Source organism: Colletotrichum siamense (genome assembly GCF_013390195.1).
Source record: "Colletotrichum siamense strain Cg363 chromosome Unknown KSG_Cg363_contig09, whole genome shotgun sequence".
Taxonomy (NCBI): Eukaryota; Fungi; Ascomycota; class Sordariomycetes; order Glomerellales; family Glomerellaceae; genus Colletotrichum; species Colletotrichum siamense.
In genome coordinates this window covers 692139-714089 of record NW_023501022.1, presented here as the reverse complement: position 1 = coordinate 714089, position 21951 = coordinate 692139, and the positions used below count along the sequence as shown (strand labels likewise).

At 55.1% G+C, this 21951-nt stretch overlaps 9 protein-coding genes across 9 annotated transcripts; 4 read left to right on the top strand and 5 right to left on the bottom strand.

The window, feature by feature from the left end:
• Positions 1-1648: 1648 nt before the first annotated feature.
• Positions 1649-3562, bottom strand: SWC4 (SWR1-complex protein 4; the record flags this gene model as incomplete). The annotated part of the gene is made up of 1 exon (XM_036644810.1): positions 1649-3562. The coding sequence occupies one exon, from the start codon at positions 3560-3562 to the stop codon at positions 1649-1651; it is 1914 nt and encodes a 637-aa protein (XP_036489702.1).
• Positions 3563-4181: 619 nt separating this feature from the next.
• Positions 4182-5023, top strand: ERP1 (the record flags this gene model as incomplete). The annotated part of the gene is made up of 3 exons (XM_036644809.1): positions 4182-4385; positions 4510-4815; positions 4874-5023. The coding sequence occupies 3 exons, from the start codon at positions 4182-4184 to the stop codon at positions 5021-5023; spliced, it is 660 nt and encodes a 219-aa protein (XP_036489701.1).
• Positions 5024-7020: 1997 nt separating this feature from the next.
• On the bottom strand, positions 7021-9210 carry CGCS363_v012959 (Pentatricopeptide repeat-containing protein; the record flags this gene model as incomplete). The annotated part of the gene is made up of 1 exon (XM_036644808.1): positions 7021-9210. One exon carries the CDS (start codon positions 9208-9210, stop codon positions 7021-7023), a length of 2190 nt encoding a protein of 729 aa, XP_036489764.1.
• A 724-nt stretch (positions 9211-9934) lies between these two features.
• cwf18 (Pre-mRNA-splicing factor cwf18) lies at positions 9935-10549 on the top strand (the record flags this gene model as incomplete). The annotated part of the gene is made up of 1 exon (XM_036644807.1): positions 9935-10549. The coding sequence occupies one exon, from the start codon at positions 9935-9937 to the stop codon at positions 10547-10549; it is 615 nt and encodes a 204-aa protein (XP_036489765.1).
• Positions 10550-10667: 118 nt separating this feature from the next.
• On the bottom strand, positions 10668-11493 carry CGCS363_v012957 (uncharacterized protein; the record flags this gene model as incomplete). Its single annotated transcript, XM_036644806.1, has 3 exons — positions 10668-11173; positions 11286-11392; positions 11450-11493. The coding sequence occupies 3 exons, from the start codon at positions 11491-11493 to the stop codon at positions 10668-10670; spliced, it is 657 nt and encodes a 218-aa protein (XP_036489072.1).
• A 1881-nt stretch (positions 11494-13374) lies between these two features.
• Positions 13375-16073, top strand: R3HDM1 (R3H domain-containing protein 1; the record flags this gene model as incomplete). Its single annotated transcript, XM_036644805.1, has 6 exons — positions 13375-13425; positions 13508-14361; positions 14410-14742; positions 14792-14880; positions 14935-15266; positions 15318-16073. 6 exons carry the CDS (start codon positions 13375-13377, stop codon positions 16071-16073), a joined length of 2415 nt encoding a protein of 804 aa, XP_036489073.1.
• Positions 16074-16590: 517 nt separating this feature from the next.
• On the bottom strand, positions 16591-17862 carry CGCS363_v012955 (Eukaryotic translation initiation factor 3 subunit F; the record flags this gene model as incomplete). Its single annotated transcript, XM_036644804.1, has 2 exons — positions 16591-17583; positions 17752-17862. The coding sequence occupies 2 exons, from the start codon at positions 17860-17862 to the stop codon at positions 16591-16593; spliced, it is 1104 nt and encodes a 367-aa protein (XP_036489213.1).
• A 476-nt stretch (positions 17863-18338) lies between these two features.
• On the top strand, positions 18339-20639 carry UTP25 (U3 small nucleolar RNA-associated protein 25; the record flags this gene model as incomplete). Its single annotated transcript, XM_036644803.1, has 3 exons — positions 18339-18487; positions 18536-19285; positions 19340-20639. The coding sequence occupies 3 exons, from the start codon at positions 18339-18341 to the stop codon at positions 20637-20639; spliced, it is 2199 nt and encodes a 732-aa protein (XP_036489224.1).
• A 246-nt stretch (positions 20640-20885) lies between these two features.
• On the bottom strand, positions 20886-21591 carry CGCS363_v012953 (54S ribosomal protein L8; the record flags this gene model as incomplete). The annotated part of the gene is made up of 2 exons (XM_036644802.1): positions 20886-21302; positions 21376-21591. 2 exons carry the CDS (start codon positions 21589-21591, stop codon positions 20886-20888), a joined length of 633 nt encoding a protein of 210 aa, XP_036489074.1.
• Between the last annotated feature and the right edge of the window lie 360 nt (positions 21592-21951).

The following is a 21951-nucleotide window of genomic DNA, read 5'->3' as shown; positions in this document are numbered from 1 at the left end:
ACAACATCTTCTTTCAACATCAAGTCCTGCTCGCCTTTGTCTTCTTTCTGGAACCTGTCCCCCACATGGGATTTAATCATATCGCGGGGATCTCTGCAGCACCGGAGCGTCTACAACCTATTAATAACTCCCGGGATCAACCACATGCCACATGCCACATGCTTTGGCCGCGCCCTAGCTCGAGATTGGCGATCTTCCATCTCGACGAACTTCCACTTCACAGACTCTCTTCCCTAGCCGCCAGGTTCTCTATGCGCCCAGCAACAGGTTCCCGCAGAAACAAGTCAACAATCCAGTCGTCATCATCAGCGTGACGCCCCTCAGTATTCTCCGTGGCCATGCTAGCGGGACCCCCTCAGCGTCACGCTCATCGACCATCCTCACCACCACACCGCCATCCCCACGAACACCTATCCCACGCCCTGCAGACCAAGATCTCCAGATGGGCAAATACGCGACCTGCTTTAGACGCCTCACCCCATCCGTGTGTTCACAAGAAACTCGCCGACGGGAGACCCTGAAAGCAAACCAACCTGCTTGATCGTGGCGTCGAAAGAGCCACAATCACCAAGTTCGTCCAGACGACCTCCCGTCATTGGGCCGCTCGAGCAACCTCGACGATGCAGGACCATACATCCGGGACGCCCTCGTGAACCCGTGAACCCTTCTCTCCCCTTCAGGGAAACCAATCTGCCCGAACCACCCCCTGCCGTCACCTCGCCGTCCGGGGACGGAGCAAGCATGCAGCACGTCAGTCCAACATGACCGCCTCTCCACGTCGATATTTTTAGCTGCCGTTGCTATATTAAGCCAGTCGCCTCACCTGCAGCCGCCGATGAGCTGCATCTTGCTTAATGAGACGTCATGTCCCGGCTCAACTTCAAATGCCCATCCGCCCATTGTAAACCCCCTCCCTCCTTATCTATCGTGATTTCCATGTCGTAAGAACAAAGGAGGCAAAGGCCCCTTCCGCCATAGTCCCCTTTTCCATTTCCACTTTCATTTGTCTCAGAAGGAACATCGGACCTGCCGCCACCCCTGACATCATCTCATGGCGCACTTCTAAGCGCGGGACCACAGAAGGCGGGCACCGAAACAAGACCAGCCTCCTCCTCTCCTTCCGCCGCGTGTATGCATCCCCGTCAACTCACATCATGCAGTGGCCCATATGGCTCGCCGGCTGGGCTCGACGTTATCTCGGCCGTTTCATCATGACTGCTACCTCGCTCAAGCAAAAGACATGGGCCGATCATCCAGAGAACCCCCCCTGCCCACATCACATCCCCCACGCAAGGCATCACCTAGCAAGGGTGTGGACCGCAATTGCTTTTCATCTCGTCGTTTCAAATTTCTATTCCTGTCATCGGATCTAGAGGCGGGTGTTTCTCCTCCAATGCTCGTAAACCCTTGGGCATCACTATCTCTACAAACAATCCTGACACGACGCCGGGCCAGACATGCGGCCCTCGAGCGATATCCACCCCTCTCGCAACTTGCACCATAGAGCCAGGGGTGGTAAAGATGCTCTCGTTCGTTCGAGGATCTTCCTCAACCTCGTCCCTGCTTATGAGTGACGCATCTCGGCTACCTCATCACAGCGCCTAGCGTCGACAAGTACCTCGTTGTCAGATGGTACCTCGACGATACTTCACTTCTTTTGCCTCTTCGCGCTCTTGTCGTCATTTGCGCCACCGCCATCTAGTACGCTTGCGCTTCGCTTGTTTGATGCTCCGCTACTCCCCGGCCGAGCCGACTTCTCCTTTTCCTTATCCGCGTCTCCCTTGCCGTCGCCCGCGGCGTCCGGCGCAGCACCCGGTTCTTCGCCGTTCGTGGTCGGGGCTGCCTCGGCATTGTCTTGCTCGCCGTTGGTCTTCGGTTCGTCCGTCTTTGCAGCTTCCCCGGCTGCCGCTTCTGCTTTCTTCTCCCCTTCCGCAGGCTTGTCTCCCTCTTTCTCAGCAGGCCTCTCGACTTCCTCGCCATCCTTAGTTTCCGAGCCCGTCTCAGGCTCTGGTGGCGCGTTGGCCTTCTCTCGCTCTGCTTTCTTGGCCATCTCAATCTTAACTTCGGCATCAACCTTGTCCGTTACTTTTCTAGCGTCGAGCAAGCTATTAACGGCACCCAACAGCTGTTCGTACTGGGCAGTGACCGCGGCAGTGGGCATAACAAGCCGCGGCGGAATGTCGAGTTCATTCAGCGTGTTCATGATACGCAACTGCTGTTGGTTAGATTTGTGAGTGAACAGCTTGTTGATCTTCTCATATCGGAACGTTGGACCGCTGGACAAGCGATCGTGGTGCGAAACACCATAGACAAATTGCTCGGCTTCGGAGAGCTTGCGGCGTTCCTGCTGCTGCTGGCCCTTCTTGCCGCCGGCGGGCGCTGTCGGTGTCTGAGCAGCGCTGCTGGGGGGCTCCTTGTGTGGCTTCTCCGCAGGTGCGGCGGCGGCGGCGGCGGCGATGCTCTCGCGACGGTTGGCGTTCTCTGGCGCTGCAGCTTGTTGGCCTGCAGGCGTAGCAGGGCTGGCACCGTCTGCCGCCATGATAGACTTCCGCTTCTTGGATTTGTCGGCGTTCATCAGATTCTGCAACAGTGTCTGAAGCCCCGCACTTGACTTGAAGGCACTGATGTCCTGGTCGGTATGCGGGTAGTCCAGGCGGTTGTACAGCTCCCGACGCTCCTCGTTGAAGCGGTCATTGCGCGCGAGGATACGCTTGATCTCCAGCAGTAGGGACTCCTCTTCCTTGGCCTCCTCCTTGGATCTCGTAAGAGCGTTGTTCGCAAAGTCCTTCCGCATCTTCTCCTGATTTGGATTGAAATTGGCCATCAGCTCATGGAGGGCGTACTCTGGTTGAGTCATGTACTGCACGGGCTTCTGAACTGCCATCATCTTTGCAGCAACCTCGTAATACCGTGCCTTCAGATCTTCCATTGTCCTCGGCTTTGGTACGGGGATGATAGCCTTACTCTCGTCCCCGTCCGCCGAAGCCTCCCCATTGATGGCCTCTGGTAGGTAGTCGTAACGATCCCATATGATCGGCCATCGGAGGTCAAAGTCCTTGACCAGGGTGAGCAAGTAGTCCGTCTCCTCCTTGGTCCAGTCGTCGCTCTGCAGGTTTGTCCTGTACTGGTCCTCGCTGTACTGCGGCACATCTACCTCGACGTTGTACTTAGCAAACGACGAGTCTTCCGGCTTCGCAGCTGCCTCGCTATCCGCGTCCTTCATTTCCGCATCGCCCTCTGCCGGTACCGCACCATTCTCGGGTCCTGTCGTCTTCCTCCGCCAATGCTTTAATACCAGTGCGCCGCTGTCGCCTCGTGCCGAGTTTGTGAACGACTTCAGCACCCACTTAGAGGCCGGTTTCCTGCTCGCAAATCGCCGCTTCTTGAATATCGAGACCTCAGGTACAATTGCGATAGGATTATCGCCGCCCAAGTTCTGAACCTCTCGCGCAAGACCCTTCAGGTTGGGGCGCGGGGCCGAGGTCTTTTGCTTCTTTGCTGGGCGCGGGCCACCATGGCTATCGGGGAGATTCAGCACGTCTCGTACGTCGGAGGAAGTCATTGTGGCGGCAGAGAGAGGTGAGTCGGTGGAAAGGACGTTCGTTCACGATCGGGCGGCCAGTCGAGGTGGATTTTTAATTGACGGCGACGGGTCGACTTGGTCGCATCAAATCATCACCAGTCGGGCGCGTGCATCAAGGATATGGGTATCAAAATTTTCGCAGGAATTTTCTCGTATTAAAGTTTTAATTTTGTCGTGTCGTGGTGCGCAATGATGGAGAGAATTGAAAAAGGTCGATTGATCAATGGCGGCAAGGGCCCCAGAAGTGCTGCATTCTCTCAAATCGACGACGCGAGGTCGCATCCAGCGCGCAGGCTCTCTTTCTGAACCGCACGTGACCCACCTGTAAAAGGTCAATGCCACCCTTGTCGGCCGCCAATTTTTCGAACGTGGCAGCTTCGACCTCCCGCGCACCTTGGGACTTTATTGTGGGTACCAGCAACTGGCTGATCTGGCGCTACCTGTTCGAGACGACATCTCCAATTCCAACGTCCACCCCCTCGAGCCCTGGCAGAAGAAGAAGGACAACGGTCGACGAGCACGAAATCGCGAACCCACTGCTCCCCCACGAATTGATCAATCTCCCGTCCCGTCAACTCGCTTCGCACCGTCGCACAAGATGAGACCGTTTCTCCCCCTGCTCTCGATGAGCGCCGTCGCGCAGGCGCTCTACTTCTACATCGACGGCACCTCGCCTAAGTGCTTCTTTGAGGAGCTCCCTAAGGATACGCTCGTTGTTGGCCACTATACGGCTGAGGAGTGGGATGACAGGATCAACCAGTGGGCCAAGCACGATGGTCTCAGCATCTACATCTCTGTCGATGTAAGCTACCCCCTGAGCTTGCATCATCCCTCTGGAGCTCCATAGACCCAGGATGCTGCGAGTTGCAAAGATCCAAGCGCACTTGCTTCCATGAGAGACCAAACCTAACTGTAAATCTTTCCAGGAAACCTTCGACAACGACCACCGCGTCGTCTCCCAGCGCGGCTCTTCTTCTGGCCGCTTCACCTTCACGGCCGCCGATGCCGGCGACCACATGCTCTGCTTCACCCCGTCCTCCACCTCTGGCCGCGCTGGCTGGCTCTCTCAGCACTCCCACAACGGTGGTATCCGTCTGACGCTGGACCTCGCCATCGGCGAGAGCAGCGAGATTGAGAGCTCTGACAAGAGCAAGCTCGAGGATATCGCCACCCGTGTCAAGGACCTTAACAACCGCCTTTCCGACATTCGCAGAGAACAGGTCTTCCAGCGTGTACGTTGTCTCTCCCGTATTGTATGGTTTGTTCGGTGCCTTGCTGACCAACAAATAGGAGCGCGAAGCCGAATTCCGTGACCAGTCCGAGTCCACCAACGCCCGTGTTATCCGATGGATGCTCATCCAGCTTGTCGTGCTTGCCGTCACTTGCACCTGGCAGCTGTCGCATCTGCGGTCCTTCTTCATCAAGCAGAAGCTCACGTAAAGAAATTAAAAAAGGGGAAGTTTTTGGTTTACCAGAGCATGCAGGAGTTTGGAGGGTCAGACGACCTTGGTATGCATTCATGCCGGGACTGGAGGAGGGCCGTTTGATTGCCCTGTCTGATAAGCTCATGTTGGCTCGGCTGGGGAAACGGACTGTAATGATATACACACCATCTGTAGCTACTATAGCGAGGCTCGGTCAACGAAGCACATGTCAAAAGTTGAATTAGCAGTACCTTGTGTCGGTCTGATATGGCTATTACATGACTTCGAGAGAGGCATTGAAAGCAGTGTTAATTGCAGGCTGGCTGTGTAAGAGGAACGCAATGCGATCAACTGTTTTGCCTGCAATGACCATTAAATCATGATTCCGGTTGAAAGCTGCGAACATGACGCCTTCCAACATTGCTCTGGAAGGGCTACAGGACACCCAAAGCTGTCTCTGGAGTGGCGGCTCACGGGTCACCCCCAAAGAAGCTTCTTTCCGCTTGTTTTACTTCGCTGATAATGCGGCCACGTCCATGGGTATGATGTTGCAGTCGCAATTGTTGTTAATATCTCAAGCTCGCCTCGGTCGCCAACCTACGTCTCTTCATGGTCCGAATTGGCATGCTCTACCGGGTTTTATGGCCAGTCTTCACTTCTGTCTGCTACCAGTAAGCGATTAGTCCCAGAAGATATTCTTTTCGATTCAGGTATAGACCGGACATACTATATTTCTTGCATCGTCAATCCTCTTGCGTTCCAATAGGATTATGGCATGCACGTCCTCTTTCGAAGTCACTCTGCCTAGTAACGTGTTAGCCGCGAAGATTTACAAAGACGAGGCTAGTAGTATCCAGAATGGCTCGGGTAATGATATACTGTAGCTGAGCCCCTACGTGTCGTAGATATAGGGAGAAATTTGGTTTCTTTGGGTGATCTCAGGGGTAAGGAGGCGTAGTCTTGTGGATCGTTATCACTACCAGAAGAATACCACAGCATAGCACACAATCATTCGAAGTTGATCCGGGTCACTTTCGAGTAGCTTATTGACCAATGCTTCTTAGAATGTTTTCTTTGTCGCGCTGAGCACCTCCCCATCTCGTCCCTTGATATCACGGTACAGTCTATTCCATTCCTGGAGCTTCACGCCCAGCCCCTTTTCCATAGAGCATTTTCCCAGTGAGATCTCCAGCAGACCTGAACTCGGGCCCAACCTTGAAAATCTACTTCTGAAGTCCGTCCACATGCCTGTGATGGTTGCCTGTCGCAAGCGAATTTCATCCCAGCTCAAACTCACCTTTCACCTTTCACCCAGCCCCCTTACCCCCCGCTCCTTCCCATTGAGAACGACGACAACGAAGAGGACATACTTACACGGCTTGGTCCCCAAGAGATCTCACCGACAGCAGAAGGCATTCCACTAAGGCGTAGTGGTTCAGGTCAAACTGTTGAGTCCAAGGACGAGCATTCGAAACCCGATCGAGACCCGCCGATGCCTACGCGACGACAGGCTGCCCTCCCCCCGACCGATACCGACCGACCGATGCCTACTCGACGACAGGCTGACCCTCTCCCGACCGACCGATACCGAGCCCCTCCCTTCCCTGATCGATCGACCTAAGCGAGATGTCCCAGCATGTGCACTAAGAGATGTAGCCCCCGTTCGACACCGGGGGTGAACTCTTTTGACCCTCTCATTCTATTAATCCTTAAGTATAAGGTTTGTAGGCATTCTATCTTACGCAGAATCTGCGCGTCGCTTGCTATGTAATATAGAGACAGCGAATTAATCTAGGAGATGAGTTGCTGTGAGGATAGCGCTACCTTATATGCTAAGCTGAACAGACACCTAGAACGTCTCTACTCGGCGCGACGCAATTAAGTGAGATTGAAATCACCTGTGCGGAAGGACTTATCGCATAATCAATAGACTGAATGTATTTCATCAGCGCATACGAGGTTCATTTCCGAGAGGCGAATGTTTCCTGTCTCTCTCGCTTGGTATCATTTCTATTATACAAATCTGATCATCCCTTGCTTGTTTGTCTTCTCAGACACTGGCCCCGGGCGTTCGATCTTTCGAAACAACTGGTTCCCATACTTCACCTTCACGATCCGAACCGGGTGCCTCGGCGTGTTTGGGGGTCGGTCGTCCAGGTTCACTCTCCAGGCGCTGGAACTGATATTGTCTGGCGCGGCTTGCTCCAGACTCGTCATGGTTGCCGCATTCTCCTTGACCTTGGCCAGATCCAAGCCCTTCTCCATGTGGTGAAACGCCCTCTCCTTGTTCACCAACCTCGAGAAACCCCTGATAGTGAAATCACTCGCCTCGTAGCCGGCACGCTCGAGGCCTTTTAGCGATTGCACTGTCTTTCCGACATCCTGCAGTCCAGCGTAGCCTGAAATGAGGGTGTTCCAGGTGACTTCATTCGGCTCGACGCCCTTTTGCATCATCATCGTGCGAATCCTGCCACCAGTCTCCTTGTCTCGGTTGAATAGGAACCCGGCAAGAAGAATGTTCCAGGTGTAAATGCTTGGGGGTGGATGGAGTTGTGTCTCTTGGCTGGCGTTTGTTTCCTTCTCGCTGGCCTCCCGTTCCGCGAGGGTATCATGAAGCATGTCGCCGACGATGTCCAGCGCTGGTCGCTGCATGTGTTTGTGGCCCATTAGGGCCTTGAGAATCACGTCGTACATGAAAGTGCCCTTCTCTTTAACGTGCTGTATTGCCATAGGATGCCTGTTGATGATCAGTTGTCGGAGGTAGGCGTATAAGGAGATGAGCTTAATCGGTTGCGCAAGATTCTTGACGAAGGCGATGAACATGATACCCAGCGTGGAGGCTGTCGGGTCCATCTTTTTCCTGACCGCGGAAGTAGCTGCGTCGAGACCGGGAAACACCTGCCGAGCTAACTGCCGTTCTGGGGGCAAATTGTTTCCGTATTGCTGAACGTGCATGGACAGGTTCATAGGAATAAGAGCCTGCAAAGGGGCTAGGTTGAAGGCTTTGGAGTAGTAGTAAAGCATGGGGCCGAAGGCTGGTATGACGCCAGCCCGACCTAGCTTCCGCTTCTCATTGGCCTCAAGTTCAGAAAAGTGAAGGATCGAGTACAAGAGGTCGTTCATAAAGACAGTGTCGACAGCTTTGAGTCGGATGGCTTCCTCCACAATCTTGTTGATGACCCCTGACAAGTTTTCCATCTTGGCGCCGTCAAGCAGGGTACTGAGAAGTACCGAATCTGGCTCGATACCACTCCCCTTCATCGCCTCGTAGACTTTCCAAGCCTTGTCAGTTGCGCCCGATGAACATAGGTTTCGAATCATTGCCGTGTAGTTGATCATGTTGGGGACGAAACCATGCTCTAGTAGCACGCTGAACGCATCCGCGGCCGAAAATTCGCCGTGTGCGACGTCTCCGGGATTCAAAGACAATATTGATGTGCAAAGACTTCGCCAAGCTGAACCTTGGAGGTCTCCGATGGCCTGTCCTTTTCCTTTTTCTTTGCCCTCTGCTTGCATTGCGCGGATAGCTATTTCAAGTGACGCTTGCTTGTAAACCGGCGCCGAAGATAGCCGATGAGCAAATTTGAAGAGGGTGTTAAGATGCAGCGGATGCTCCTGTTTAGATAAGACTTCGTATAGGGCATGTATTCGTGCAGGGTCGACGTATCTCATAAGATTGTGGATGGTGTTTTGCCGAAAACGCATGTTTTCGAAACGCCCGTTATCGCGCCTGCGCACGAGAAACTCATGCCCCATCACGAAGTCACACAGAGCTGCAGCGTGAGCCTGGAGCTCATCTCCGCGAAGCTCTATTTGCCACATGGCGAGGAAGTGGATGACATCTACCATGGCATAAGCTGGCGGCTGCCAATCCTGTGTGATAGTCTGCAGGACATCAATTGCTCTACCAGGACAGAACCACAGCGCAGAAAGGATAACGGTGTTGAATAGCTCCTCTCTCTCCCTGTTGTCCCAGGAAGACCAATCGTTGATGGCGCTCTCGAAAGCTTCGCCTTCGAGGAGTCGAGCCGTTGGATTGCTGGTTGCGTGTCCCGCCAGACATTCGATGATGTTCGCGAAGCCATGCTTCCACTCTCCCCAAGCGTTGGCTTGGTTTTTATCGAGTACATGGTGCAGATAACTCCAGCGGATGGCTTGATCGATTTTGTTGTGTTTCGACTCTTGAACCCATAATTTGACCATGTGAGGAGGAGACGAAGCTGTTGGTACGGTAGGTTTCTGCGTGCCTAATCCCTGTTGCTCTGTAGGCGGAGAAGTTGTGGTGTGTTGAAGTTTTTCTTTGCGAGCAGCTTCTGTTTTTTTGTTGATAAACTGTATGAATTTGTCCCCCTCACGTGCGGCATCTTGAGGCAGCAAATAGCCTCTGCACGTGGTGAAAGGCCGAAGGCCAAGCTGCTGATATCGCTGCAGACATGGCTTGCAAATAATGGCCCGGAGCATGTGTAGGTGCGTTTATCAAAGGGCCAGTGAGACTGAGAGATCCAGCGTATGGTCTGGATGGATTGCTGTAAGAAAATTAAAGAGAAATTTGAGCGTTGAGCGTTGAATGTAGATTTTCAGATGACGCCGGGGAGATCCGAACCCCTGCTAACTACCTTCGCGCTTAAGCGCAGCGGCAGGTGCCAACAATTAGTCCGTGCAGCCGTTTCTTAGCGCAATGTGGAAGCATTGTAATCCTGCCGTGCGCCGCGTTCCAGCTTCCAGTTGGTCTACCTCTCTACCTCAATAAATTTCAGCCCATAACGAAACTAATCTGCTTTCCCAACTGGCAACCTCCGACTTCGCGGCCTACTTGATCCAAACCTATCTTAAGAGAGCAACGCAACTCTCAGACCACTCGAGAGGTCAGCGAATCGAAAACCCGTCACTTCACGCCCAAGCACTCAAATCTACCTACGACGCCACAATGAGCTCACACGCGAGCTTAAGCGCGGCCGCCGACGATCGTAAGGCCCGCCTTGCGAAGCTCAAAAATCTCAAGAGAAAACAACCCGGAGACGAAGTTGTGCCGCCAGAGTCAGAACGTGAGGGGTCGGCACCGGCAATAGAGAACGATGTCACAAGGATACACCTATCGGGCCGCAACTACGACCCCGAAGTGCGAGGACCCAAGCTTGGCTTCGAGGCACCACCGATACAAGACCTGGACAAGCCTACGCTGGAGGAGCAGGCGGCAGACATCGAAGCCGACGTGAAGGAGAAAGCAGCCGAGGAAGCGCAGGACGACAAGGGTATCGATCTGTTCAAGCTCCAGCCGAAGAAGCCGAACTGGGATTTGAAGAGGGACTTGGAGAAGAAATTGGAGGTTCTCAATGTTAGGACGGACAACGCCATTGCAAGACTCGTACGAGAGCGCATTACCAATGCTCAGAAGTCGAAGCAGGTCGAGGGAGGAAGCGGAGAAGGCAACGCGTCGGGAGTAGATGGCGTCGCATTAGTGGAGGGACTGCGTGTGCGAGAGAGGGAGGAAGAAGAAGAGGAGCGACGCGAGAGGGAGCTGGACGAAGACCTGGCCGTCTGAACAAGGCATTGTATGCGAACATTAAAAGTACATTGTATTATGGTCTTGGGGACGGGTATGTCACCGATTCTACAACTAATTGATACCCACGGCTATCTGCCCGTATTCAACGACTGCGTCAGGGCCAGTCTCTTGCTGAATGGACTGAGACTGCGTTCGCGTTGGGGTTGTCTCTGCTCCGGTTGTCTTTCTTGCCTGTCGTTCCTGCCGCCTCGTCCAAATCGGCCAGTTGACGCGCCTCTAAAATTTCTCTCGCCGCTTCGGTTTGAACGATTGTCAAATCTTGGGCCCCGTCGGTCAGGAGATGAGGACAAAGACCGTCGATTGCCACGAACACCACCATCACGCGATACTGAAGACTCTCGGGAGCCAGGAGATTCACGAGAACGCTGGGGTGCCTGATTTTGTCTGGCCGCGGGTCTTGCGTAATCGTCTCCTCTCTCGCGATATCTCCTGGCACTGTTGACAGGAGGAGAGCGGCTGTCTCTGGAAAGAGACCGTTGGCGGCGGCGAGGCGGCGATTGCGTTTGCCGACTTCTTGCAGACCTCCGGGATACAGAGCGATCATCATCGCTTTCGGGGCTGAAGGACCTGCGTCGACTTCCGTAGCCGTCTTCAGGAGACCTCAAGCTGCGGCGAGCGGGTGCGGGTGACGGGGAACGACGTTTGGGTGGCGGCGAGGCAGAACGGTTGGTCGAGATGGTGGAAACAGAATCAACCGACTCCGATCGCTGACGTTTCGCCTCTGTCTGCCTGATGAGCTCTTCGTCGCGCTCCTCCAATTCCCGCTTCCTGGCTCTCTCAGCCTCTTTCTTCGCAAGCTCCTCATCCGCCACACCTTTTCTGTACTTTGGTTAGCGATAAACGAAAACAGGCGCTCAGCTGATATGTGTAACTGACTTTCTCTGCGCGTCATCCGGCACATCATTTGTCAGCTTGGGCATGAGTTTGGGATTGCGCAGCTGCTGCGTTCGAGAGGGCCGAGACACGTAGGGTCTGGCTGCAGCTGACTCTTTACACTCATATGAATAGTGACGTTCTGCGAAAGTCAGCGTGAGTTCGCGATGCCGCTGGCAGTACTGTACATATCTCTCTTCAGACACTTTTGACACTGGACGTTGGCCGGGGTTTGCTGGCGAGGGCCGCCGCGTCCTCTATAGGAATGCATTGGCGATGATAGTGGGTTCCGCTGGTAGACGTCGATTGTTGATGTTCTGGCGTCCCGCACCAGTCTGTCAGTCTCGGTTGTCGTCTATTCCAGGGCCTATATCTGCAGTGTCGCAGGTGGGTTCGGGTCGGACAATGTTTCGTTTCGCCCAGTTGCTGTGAGTCTAAGCCTTGGGTGTAACAGCGTCGTTGTGGCTAATGATGTGATTGTGGATGAGTGTGAACTCTTGCCGACGGAGCTGAGACTTGCAAGCCAGTGAGTGTACGGGCCCGGGGCATCGATTATTTCACGACCGAAAGAGGCTTGGGCAGGCGCGAACAGCAGAAGGAGACGTCACATCCACAGGTGACAGCAGTGCTGGACTGCTCGTGGACCCTGAATTACGGCACGCCTTACGTAAGTGTGCCAGCTGGCATCGCTAAAGCAGCCAGTGACGGAAAAGTGACCGCGCTTCGCCTGGCTTGGGTCCTCCAGCCTCCTTTTCGCAGTGGAGTGCACCAGCGGTGCACCAGCCACACTCCAGAGTTAGGAATCTGCCGGGACTAAGCCACTTTTGGCTCAGGCTGTGGCCTTTTTGTCTTTCGCCAGCCAGTTCAGGCCCGAGACCTTTTCAGTCCTCACCAGAATATCTGTGACCATACCTCATTCTTCAGCCTGACGTCCCACAAGACGTTGCGGAGGGGGATGGCAGTTGTCTGACACCATCTGTACCGACTTGAGACCACCATCCGCACGTCAAGGACCTGTCGGCATTTAAGCTTCTTGTTCCTCAACTCCGGCTCTGCGACCGAGGGGAGCGATCGAACAGACCCACGGCTCAACACGCAACGCGAGACAGAGCACTTTAAGCGACTCAAGGTCTCAGTGAGAGAGCAAGAGAGCGGAAGAGGACCCGAAATTGAAAAGTAGGAAGAACCTTCTTGTTGTCTTCCAGACTTTATAGCCCCCTGTCTGTTCATCCATTGCTTGAAGCAAGCAAGACAGCTGGCGAGCCTCTGTGGGTGAGTGAGTGAGGTAAGGTGCGAAAGTGTCGCTTCCTTTCCGCCTTCTCCAGTTTCCCCATCCTCTTTTTCCCCTTCCAGCGCAATCCAAAAACCCACACAGCTCTCTTCCCAATTCCTCCCACCAACGTCGCCCACACCACACCACCCACACCACCACCCCCTCCTTTGACTCCTGCTTGTGACGGTCTATCCGCCTCGCAGCCCGCCGAAAATCTGGCCGCCTCGCCAAACCTGCCGTGCGCCCTACCGCCGTCTTGCTGCGAACAAGCTCTGGCTACAGCCGCTAACAGATAGCCGCCAGGCGCAGACCTAGTCGAGGCATCGTCGGACATCATCAACCAGCCAGTTTCTCCAACGAACAAGAGTACCGGCGCCATCAAATATCAACACCTTGACGGGAAATACGACAGCAACGATGACAGCCCTCTCCCGACAATGATCCACGGAACTTCTTTCTCGCTCTGCAGGCCCGCCTTGATACATTTTGTTCCTTGATTTCGGATACCGTCTTTAATCGTTCTTGAGCCGAAATTCAATTCGTCCCCCCCGCGCGCTGCTGTCTTCCAGCGCAACTATACCCATCAGACGACGACCTTCACTTCCATCCTATTATCCAACGCCCTACAAACTCCTTCTAGCCATCGACTCGAGCTATGGCTACCGCCCAAATGCCAACGGACATACCCAAACCATCTTTCGCAAAGGTGCATACCTCCCCGGTCTATCGTTCGTTTCGAGGCTACGAGCTCCTACCTTGCGCCGCGTGCTAACGATCACTTTTCTCAGGTCGCTGCTTCAGCATCGAAAGATTATCCTCCTGTCACTACCGTGCGACGAGTCGCCGCGCCATCCCAAGAACGCCCTGAACAGCCTGCGCTGACTGGCGCCCCCACACCTGTTGTTGCAAACGGCGCCGATAACCACCCATCTGCCGTCATGGGCTCTACGAAAACCGCATCGACGGCCACTCAACGCGAGCCATCTCCGCCCAAGAAGCCCGACTCAAGCGACCCCGTCGTCGATGGACTGAAGGATTTGAACATTGGACGAACTCCCAGTCTTGTCGTTAACGGAACGGGCTCAACGTTCACCGAGAGATCAAAATCCGCAACTAAGGATGGATCGGATGATTCTCAGAGAGCGGATTCAAGCTCCGAGCTTGGAACGAAGCCTGCTAGTTTAGACGGGAAGAGCATTACTTCAGGAACTACCTTTGCGCTTGATGAGAAGGAATCGCTGCGTCCTGATGACAGTGCCAGCGTGAAAGCTGCTGCTGCCGAAGACGATGACGCCTTCTCGTTTCGCGGGCCGAACCTGCCCAACTCTAGGATGGGGTCAGACATCGCCGCGCGTGCTAGAGGCATCATTCAGCTCGGCGACATGCCAGACCGCCGTCTTGCCCAACCCGTATCTGGATCATTGAGCCAGGGCATGATTACGCCACAGAGCGCGTCCTCAGATCAGCAACAGCCTTCTGCGAATGCGCTGTCGGCCAACTTACCCGACTCCGCCAATCTCTTGAACACGATCTACGGGCAGGCACCGGATGAAAAGCTTTTAGAAGCCATGGCGTCTCCCAAAGACCGACTTTTTCTGCTTAGATTAGAGGCGGAACTGATCAAGTTTGTTCAGAATTCCAAGTAAGTCCCGGTGCCAAATGTAACGGAGCATCGTACTGACAAATACAGGGAACCTTATATGGATTTTCCTCCATCCAACTCATTCTGCAGAATGTTAACCCACAAGTTGGCTGATTACTATCGAATGACGCATCAATATGAAGCACGAATTGGATCTGTGCGAATCTTCAGAACTCCGTACGCCAGAGTTCCCGAGTCTTTAGCTAGTATTGCGGCTCCGGAAACTAGTGCTGAGACGCCACCGCCTCCTGCCGTTCTCCCCAGGAAGATCATGCGACGTGGTGAGGATGGGGAGCTTGCAACCGCCAGCGCCTCGCCATCGAAGCCCACGTCCGAAACTGGAAGTGATTCCAAGGACAAGAATGCGGCTGGGAATCAAAAGTGCGTCATTACCCCTTGGCTGAGTAGTTTTCTTTGCTGACCAGAACAGGCTATCGAGAGAACAACGTGAGGAGGCCTACAAGCAGGCCCGAGAGAGGATCTTTGGCAACTCGGAGAAGACCGGAGAGTCAACCCCTGGTATGTTGTCACAGATGTGGTAATGTGGACACCTCCGGCTGACAGCTACTGCAGACAACGAGGGCGAAAATGGAATTTCACGAGCCAGCTCCGTCTCGGCGAGAGACAAATCGAATGCTGGAAAGAGGGGCAAGACTGGGAAGCAAAGACGTGACGATTCGGACAGCTTCGATTCACGACACAACTATACCCCGTACTGGGGTCCTCAGCAACAGACCTGGATGCCGCAGCCGCAATACGTCCCTGTGTCCAATCAGTACGGGGCTCCGGTTCAACAACCCTATTCGAATCAGATACAGCCTCCTCCCTACAACACCACTCCGACGCAATCTTTTGCTCCAATGATGCCCAACTCAGGTTATAACGCGTATCCTAACATGGCCCAGGTAAGGAGCTCTGCTACCTTCGCATTCCATCCCTCTCTGACTTAGTGCTAGTATTCTCCTCAGACCAGCCAACCTTCATTCCAGCCACCTCCGAACGCCGCTGCTCGGGGTTATGGTGGACCTGCTCCTGGACCTGCTCCCGCCCAAGCCGGCTGGCAGCAGGGCTTTGCGCCAGGTCCGGCTCCGGCGGCGATGCCGCCATCCGGGCCTAATGCAGCATCCTACACCCCGCGGGGCATGTCCGCTCCGCCTGGACAGAGCACTGTGCCTTATATGTACGGGCAGCTGCCAGCCAATGTCAACCCCAATGACCCTAAGAGCCAGCATCCCATTCCGGGTAGCTACAACCGTCACGCCTTCAACCCCAAGACGCAATCATTTGTCCCGGGTGGCGGCATGGCTCCGATGCAGCCGCCTCAACCCCCGTTCAGCGCCCCTGGATCCCATCATGGCAGCCCCCAGATCGGCTCACCTCACCTGGCGTATGCCGGATATCAGCAACCGGGCCCGCCTGCACCGTACGGCGTTGTAGCAGGTTATGGTATGGCTAGACAGGGGTCAAACAACTCTATTCCCTCTTACCACGGCCCGCCGTCACAACACCCTCACCATCTCAACACCATCCCCCAAGCACCGGGTCCTCACATTCCGCCGCAGCATCCTTCTCAACATCTCCCCCAAAACCCGTCTCCTCACATCCCTAACAAACCCGTCATCCCTCAGGGCCCGGCCGGACAGACGTTCAGCCACCTGCCGCACTACGGCAACCCTGCTACTTTGCCGCAAAAGCCGAACATGGGCGTTTAGGTGCGCGTTTGACGTCGCTGTAGATGGTCTCTGGTAGAACGACTGGCGTCTGGGGGTTTACAAGGTACAGCATATTGGCGTTCAAACGGAGGACAGGATGGCATCAGATCATGTAGGCTATTGCATGCTAGAGCACTTTACGCAACTTAATTGTCACTCAGGTTTTATCTCTCAAAAGGTCATGTGAAATATGTGTGTTATGCTGAACTTGTGCATGAAAGCGTGAATATCATCATTGCAACTGCCTAGCGCATTCTAACCCTAGGCCGTCTATCCTGCCACTGCCATAACGCCATGACGGTTTTTCAAGTGTGGAATTCCTCATGATGCCATGCTTGCTACCTTGCGGCGGGATGGAAAAAATATCAGCACCGCCTGCTGGCTTACTTGCTCTTTCAACCTCCGACGGTTCCCTTCTCCCCGTTTTATGTCCCCCCATCTTCTCACAGAATTTTCCATGAGAAAGAATGTACTGTGCAAACCCCTTTTTTTGGTTGGTCGACAATTAAAGCTGCATTTACTCCGTGGGTTCCCTCGGCTCGCGGGGCTCCCGAGGCTCCCTGGGCTCTCTGTTCTGGCCACCACCACGGCCGCCGCCACGTCCACCACGCTTGCCACCCCGCTGACCCCGCTGCTCGCCCTTCTCGCCGCCCTCGGCCGCCTTGCCCTCGCCATCCTTCTCGCCACCGGTGAGGTTGGCCGTCGCCAGCCTTTGCGACAGGTCGATCTGGGTGCGGATGGTGTTGGCGAGGTAGGAGACCATGAGGACGTCCTGGATGTGGTTGTTGAAGTCGTGCTCGATCTGGGAGGGGTCGACCTTGGGGGCGAGAGACAGGGCGTTCATGAGGTACTGGCCGAGGGCGTGGTTGGGCTCCTCGTCCTCGTCGAGGATGCCGTTGACCCACTCGCTGACACGCTCGATCAGGTTGGTACCCTGCTCGATGGAGCGGGCGAGGCCCTCGATGTCGGAGACGACGGGGGCGACGCGGTCCTCGTTGTCCTTGGCCATGGAGATGGCCTCGAGGGCGCTGCGCTCGGCGTCGCCGTACATGAGCTTGTGAGGCACCTGGATGAAGAGGCAGCTCTCGGCGGCGCGCTCGGCGTTGACGGCGACGGGGGCGGAGATGTAGCAGCGGGCCTCGATTTCGGCGGTCGGGTCGGTGCTGATGGTCAGGTGGACGGCGGGGTGGGGGAAGGTGCCGGTGTCCGGGGAGGCGAAGAAGTTCTGGATCAGGGCGGAGAAGGAGTTGAGCTCGTGGGTGGTGGTGTACCAACCCAGCAGGGACTCACGCGGGGAGGCCTTGAGGGTGAGGGCGAGCATGTTCTTCTGGTAGTCGACGTCCACCTCGACCTGGTCCTCGTTTTCGGTGTGAGGGATGGCGAAGCAGGAGCGCACTTCGACCTCGGTGCCATCTTCGGAGCGGACACCGACGAGGGCGCCGATAACGCGGGTTGATTGCGTATCGCGGATGTCTCTTCGAACGGCATGGTCGAGAATGGAGAGGATGGCCTATGGGGGAGGGGCAGCGTTAGCTTGGGGTGAACTGAAAGAGGGGTCGACGACCAAGGTTGAAGAGGTGTATATGCTGTATGCAAAAGCTATGATGACATTTGCATAGTGCGTGGCTCAGGCGCAAACGATGAGGTTCTGCAGCGCATGAGTTCGAGGTGTTCGTACCTGGGGTTGGATGTTGACGGTGAGCGGGGCAATAGTGCCCTGAAGGCCAACCGTCGCCGGCGCGATGGGCCGCGAGAGGTGGAGGAACTTCTCAGTTTCGGCGACAGCCATGCTGGGCAGGTATGTTGTCGAAATAGTTGGCCGACGTAAGAGAGGTTTGTTGCGTTTGGGAGAGAAAGGGGAGGCAGGACAGGAGGAGGAGGGAGGGGCGGGTTTGGGCAGTGGTGGACGGGCCAAAATTGACTGCTGGCAAAGTGGATTCGTCTCGGGTCCCTATTCGCGATGGAAAATGGTCGTTCAAAATTCTCGAAACTCTCTGCACCGGCGCGGGCGTACCCTTTCGCTTTGGCGGGCGGGATTTTGCGATTCGGACTAGGTTGTGCGCGCTAAGATAAGCACCGATAAGAAGTTTTTCGAGGCGTCGGACGGCCCCGCTGTGGCTGGTGACTTTGGTGTGGAATTTCTGCAATGCTGAGCATGGCCGACTTACAACTTTTTTTTTGCGACCAGGTGAATGCGTGTCTGTTTGTCTCATTTCCCACTTTTCACCTTCGTTTTGGTTATTTCAGTGAATAATTCTCAAGAGAATGGGTCCTCGAGGCAGAGGCCGTGCTGGCTTCAGGGGAGGAGGAAGAGGTGGTGCTCGCGGGCGTGGTGGGAGAGGCGGCAGAGGCAGAGGTAGAGGAGGCGGCCCGGGTCGATCTCGCTTCAACACTGCCCGTCTGGAAGAAAATGAGTAAGTTTGTCTGTTTCTGGGTCAATTTCCACAAACTAATGAAACCAGGTCGTCTGGTTCTGAGTCTGGTGAGGAGATGGATTCCGAAGTGGAGGAAGACTCTGATGTCTCCATGTCTGATGATGATGAGGACGAAGATGTGGATGAGCAACCTCAGAACTCCCGTCCTTACATGGCACTCTTGCAAGGGTTCACAGAATCCACAGAGCCGAGTGCAAAGAGGAGAAAACTGGACAGCGGCAAGCCTGAGAGTGCCGCCAAGGCGACAGCAGCAGCAGAGGAGTCTTCTGAAGACGAGGATGAAGATGAGGACGCTGGTGAGAAGGACGTCGACAGGGTTGATGAGGCCGAGGAAGAGGATCCTTCAGCCGATCTCGCTGATGAGGAGGCGGAAAGCGACGACGAAGATGATGTTGATGCGACGGATCCGTTTGACAACCACTTTGCGACCCCCGATGAAGACACCTACACGAAAAAGGTCAAGGCGATTCAGAAGAACGGCTGGACTTTCAAGCGAAGCATGTCCAAGGTGTCTAAGGCTGTCGTCACGTATCCTCAGTCTGAAGGTTCAGAAGCGCCGTCAATTCCATCACCAATCTCAAGCTTGGAGAGCCTCAAGCTCAAGCAGAAGCTCAAAGAGTCTGCATCGAAAAAGATCTCGCCACTTAACACGTTGCAGCAAGCAATGGCACCGGTTCTTTTCAACTATAACGACGTCTTATACGACAATCGCGACATCAAGAATTCGGAAGGGTTGAGGCAGCTCGTGTGCTTGCATGCCGTCAACCATGTCTTCAAGTAAGCTCCTCTCACACACCGACGGAATTCAGGGGCTTCTCTAACATTTCGTAGAACTCGCGACCGCGTCATCAAGAACAATTACAAGCTGGCCAAGGAAGAAAATGCCGACCTGGAGCTGAGAGATCAGGGTTTCACACGTCCCAAGGTCCTCTTCATTCTACCAACGCGACAGTCGTGCTTGAAGATGGTGAACACCATCGAAGCGCTCTGCGCGCCCGACCAGCGCGAAAACAGAAAGCGTTTCGAGGAAGCCTATATCGACGAAGAGGTAAAGTTTGGCGACGACAAGCCTGAAGATTTCCGCGACCTCTTTGAAGGCAACGACGACGACATGTTTCGCATCGGCATGAAGTTCACCCGCAAGACCATCAAGTACTTCTCCCAGTTTTACAACTCGGACATTCTTTTCGCCAGTCCCTTGGGTCTGCGGATGGCCATTGGCTCCGAGGAAGACAAGAAGAAGATGGATTACGACTTTTTGAGTTCCATTGAGTTGGTTGTGGTCGACCAGGCCGACGCCCAGCTCATGCAGAACTGGGAGCATGTTGAGTACATCTTTGAGCATATGAACCTCCAGCCCAAGGACGCCCACGGGTGTGACTTCAGTCGTGTGCGCAGTTGGTATCTTGAGGACTGGTCAAAGTACTTCCGACAGACCGTCATCCTCTCCGCCTTCAACACGCCAGAGTTGACGGAGCTCTTCCGCACCCAATGCCATAACTGGGCCGGCAAGATTCGATTCCAGGCAGACTACTCTGGCGTCCTCCAGCAGCTCGGCCTCAAGGCGCGCCAGACCTTCTCCCGCTTCGAGGCCAAGTCCATCGACAAGGAACCCGACGCCCGCTTCGACTACTTCGTCTCGGCGATCCTCCCCTCCCTCATCAAGCGCGCCAAGGACACCAGCGGAACCCTCATCTTCATCCCCTCCTACCTCGATTTCGTCCGCGTGAGGAACTACTTCGCCACCAATGCCGCCGTCGGGGTTCTCTCCTTCGGCACCATTTCCGAATACTCGGAGGTCCCGGAAGTATCCCGCGCTCGCTCTCACTTCACAACCGGCCGGCACAAGGTTCTTCTGTATACGGAGCGTGCGCACCACTTCAGACGGTACAACCTGCGCGGCGTTCAGCGGGTAATCATGTACGGTCTGCCGGACAACCCGATCTTCTATCGCGAGATCGCTGGAGGTTACCTTGCCCATAGCGAGCAGAACCTTCTGATTGAGCCTGGACAGGGTACCATCAGGGCCATGTTCTCCAAATACGACGTCATGAGACTGGAGCGCATTGTCGGCACGCAGCGCGTAGGCAAGATGATCCAGGAGAAGGGTGATACTTTTGACTTTGTGTAAATCGAGAGGGGCTACAAGAGAGAGATGGAAGTTGCGCCTGCTCATCTGGCAGGCTTGAAAAAGTTATTTTGTCATAGTATACATGTATACCCCACACGACCATAATCTATAGACTGGCCAGGTATTTCTCGTTGATGGTACACCAAAAAAAGAGTTACAGATCGTTTTTTGAGCACCTCCGCCGTCCACCTCCGCCCCTGCATTGGCTCAGCATGCGGTTTCTACCGCACCAGTGCCTTCACTTCCTCAAGTCTCGGCCTTGACTGTTCCCTTCTTCGCTCTCCTGGATCCTGGGATGCGTCCACGTTTCTTTTTGTAAACGTTTCTCAGTCTGATTTGCTTGGTTTTTGGTTCCTCGTTGAACCTTTCCACCAAGGCGTCAAAGGCTTGACTGCCGTCCTTGCGATACCTCGTCACCTTCTGCTTGTTCTTAAGGGTAAGCTCGGTAGATTCGGTGCCGTTCTTCATGTCCCTGGCGACAGCCTTGGCCGTCATGGCGAAGCGGATATCACGCGGCCCATCGAGGAGCTCGAGGATGGCGGAAGGAGCCTGGTCGTATGTGTTTCGGGGCTCGGTGCGGAGGACACGGGTGTAGCCGCCGGGGCGCTCGGCGTAACGTTCGCGCAGCTCACCAAAGACCTTGGGGAGAAGGTCGTGGGGGGTCTAGAGATCGTTGTCAGTCAGATTTCCGTCCTGCTATGGTACCATCCAGACAGCGGTGGTGGGTGTGGCGTACGTAGAGCATGGCCTGGACCTTCCGCTTGGTCTCCTCATTGTTCCTCTTCGCGAGGGTAATGAGCTTCTCGGCCATGCGCTGGGCCTCCTTCGCCTTGGCGTAGGTGGTCTGGATGTGCTCGTGGGTCACGAGGGAGGTGACGAGGCCGCGGAGGAGGGCCTGTCGCGCCGACGAGTTGCGGCTCAAGTGCCTGTACTTGGTGAGACCTCCCGCCATGGCTGCTTCGGCGTCTCAATCGATTGGCGAGGTCGGTGGAGGTCGGTGAATGTCGCTTCAGTGAGCCTCCTCAATGGCCTCTGCGTTGTGTGGTCAAACGGGGGCCGGCGCAGGTGCAGCAGCTAGGTAAGCAACTGTCGTCGGAAGTCGCGATAGCCTTTTCTCCTTCGCTCTGGATCCCAAATTTTTGGCCTCTGGCGGCGTTCACCCGGGAGGTTCCCTGAGGGGTGAGGTGAGCAGCCGCCCGCTCTGGTTGGCCTGGCCGCTGCTAGTGCGGGACCCTCAGCGCCTGTGGCTGTTCACTCTCAGGCTGGTACCCCTGCCCGCTCAGCGACCGACCTATGTCCACCAGCCCGGAGA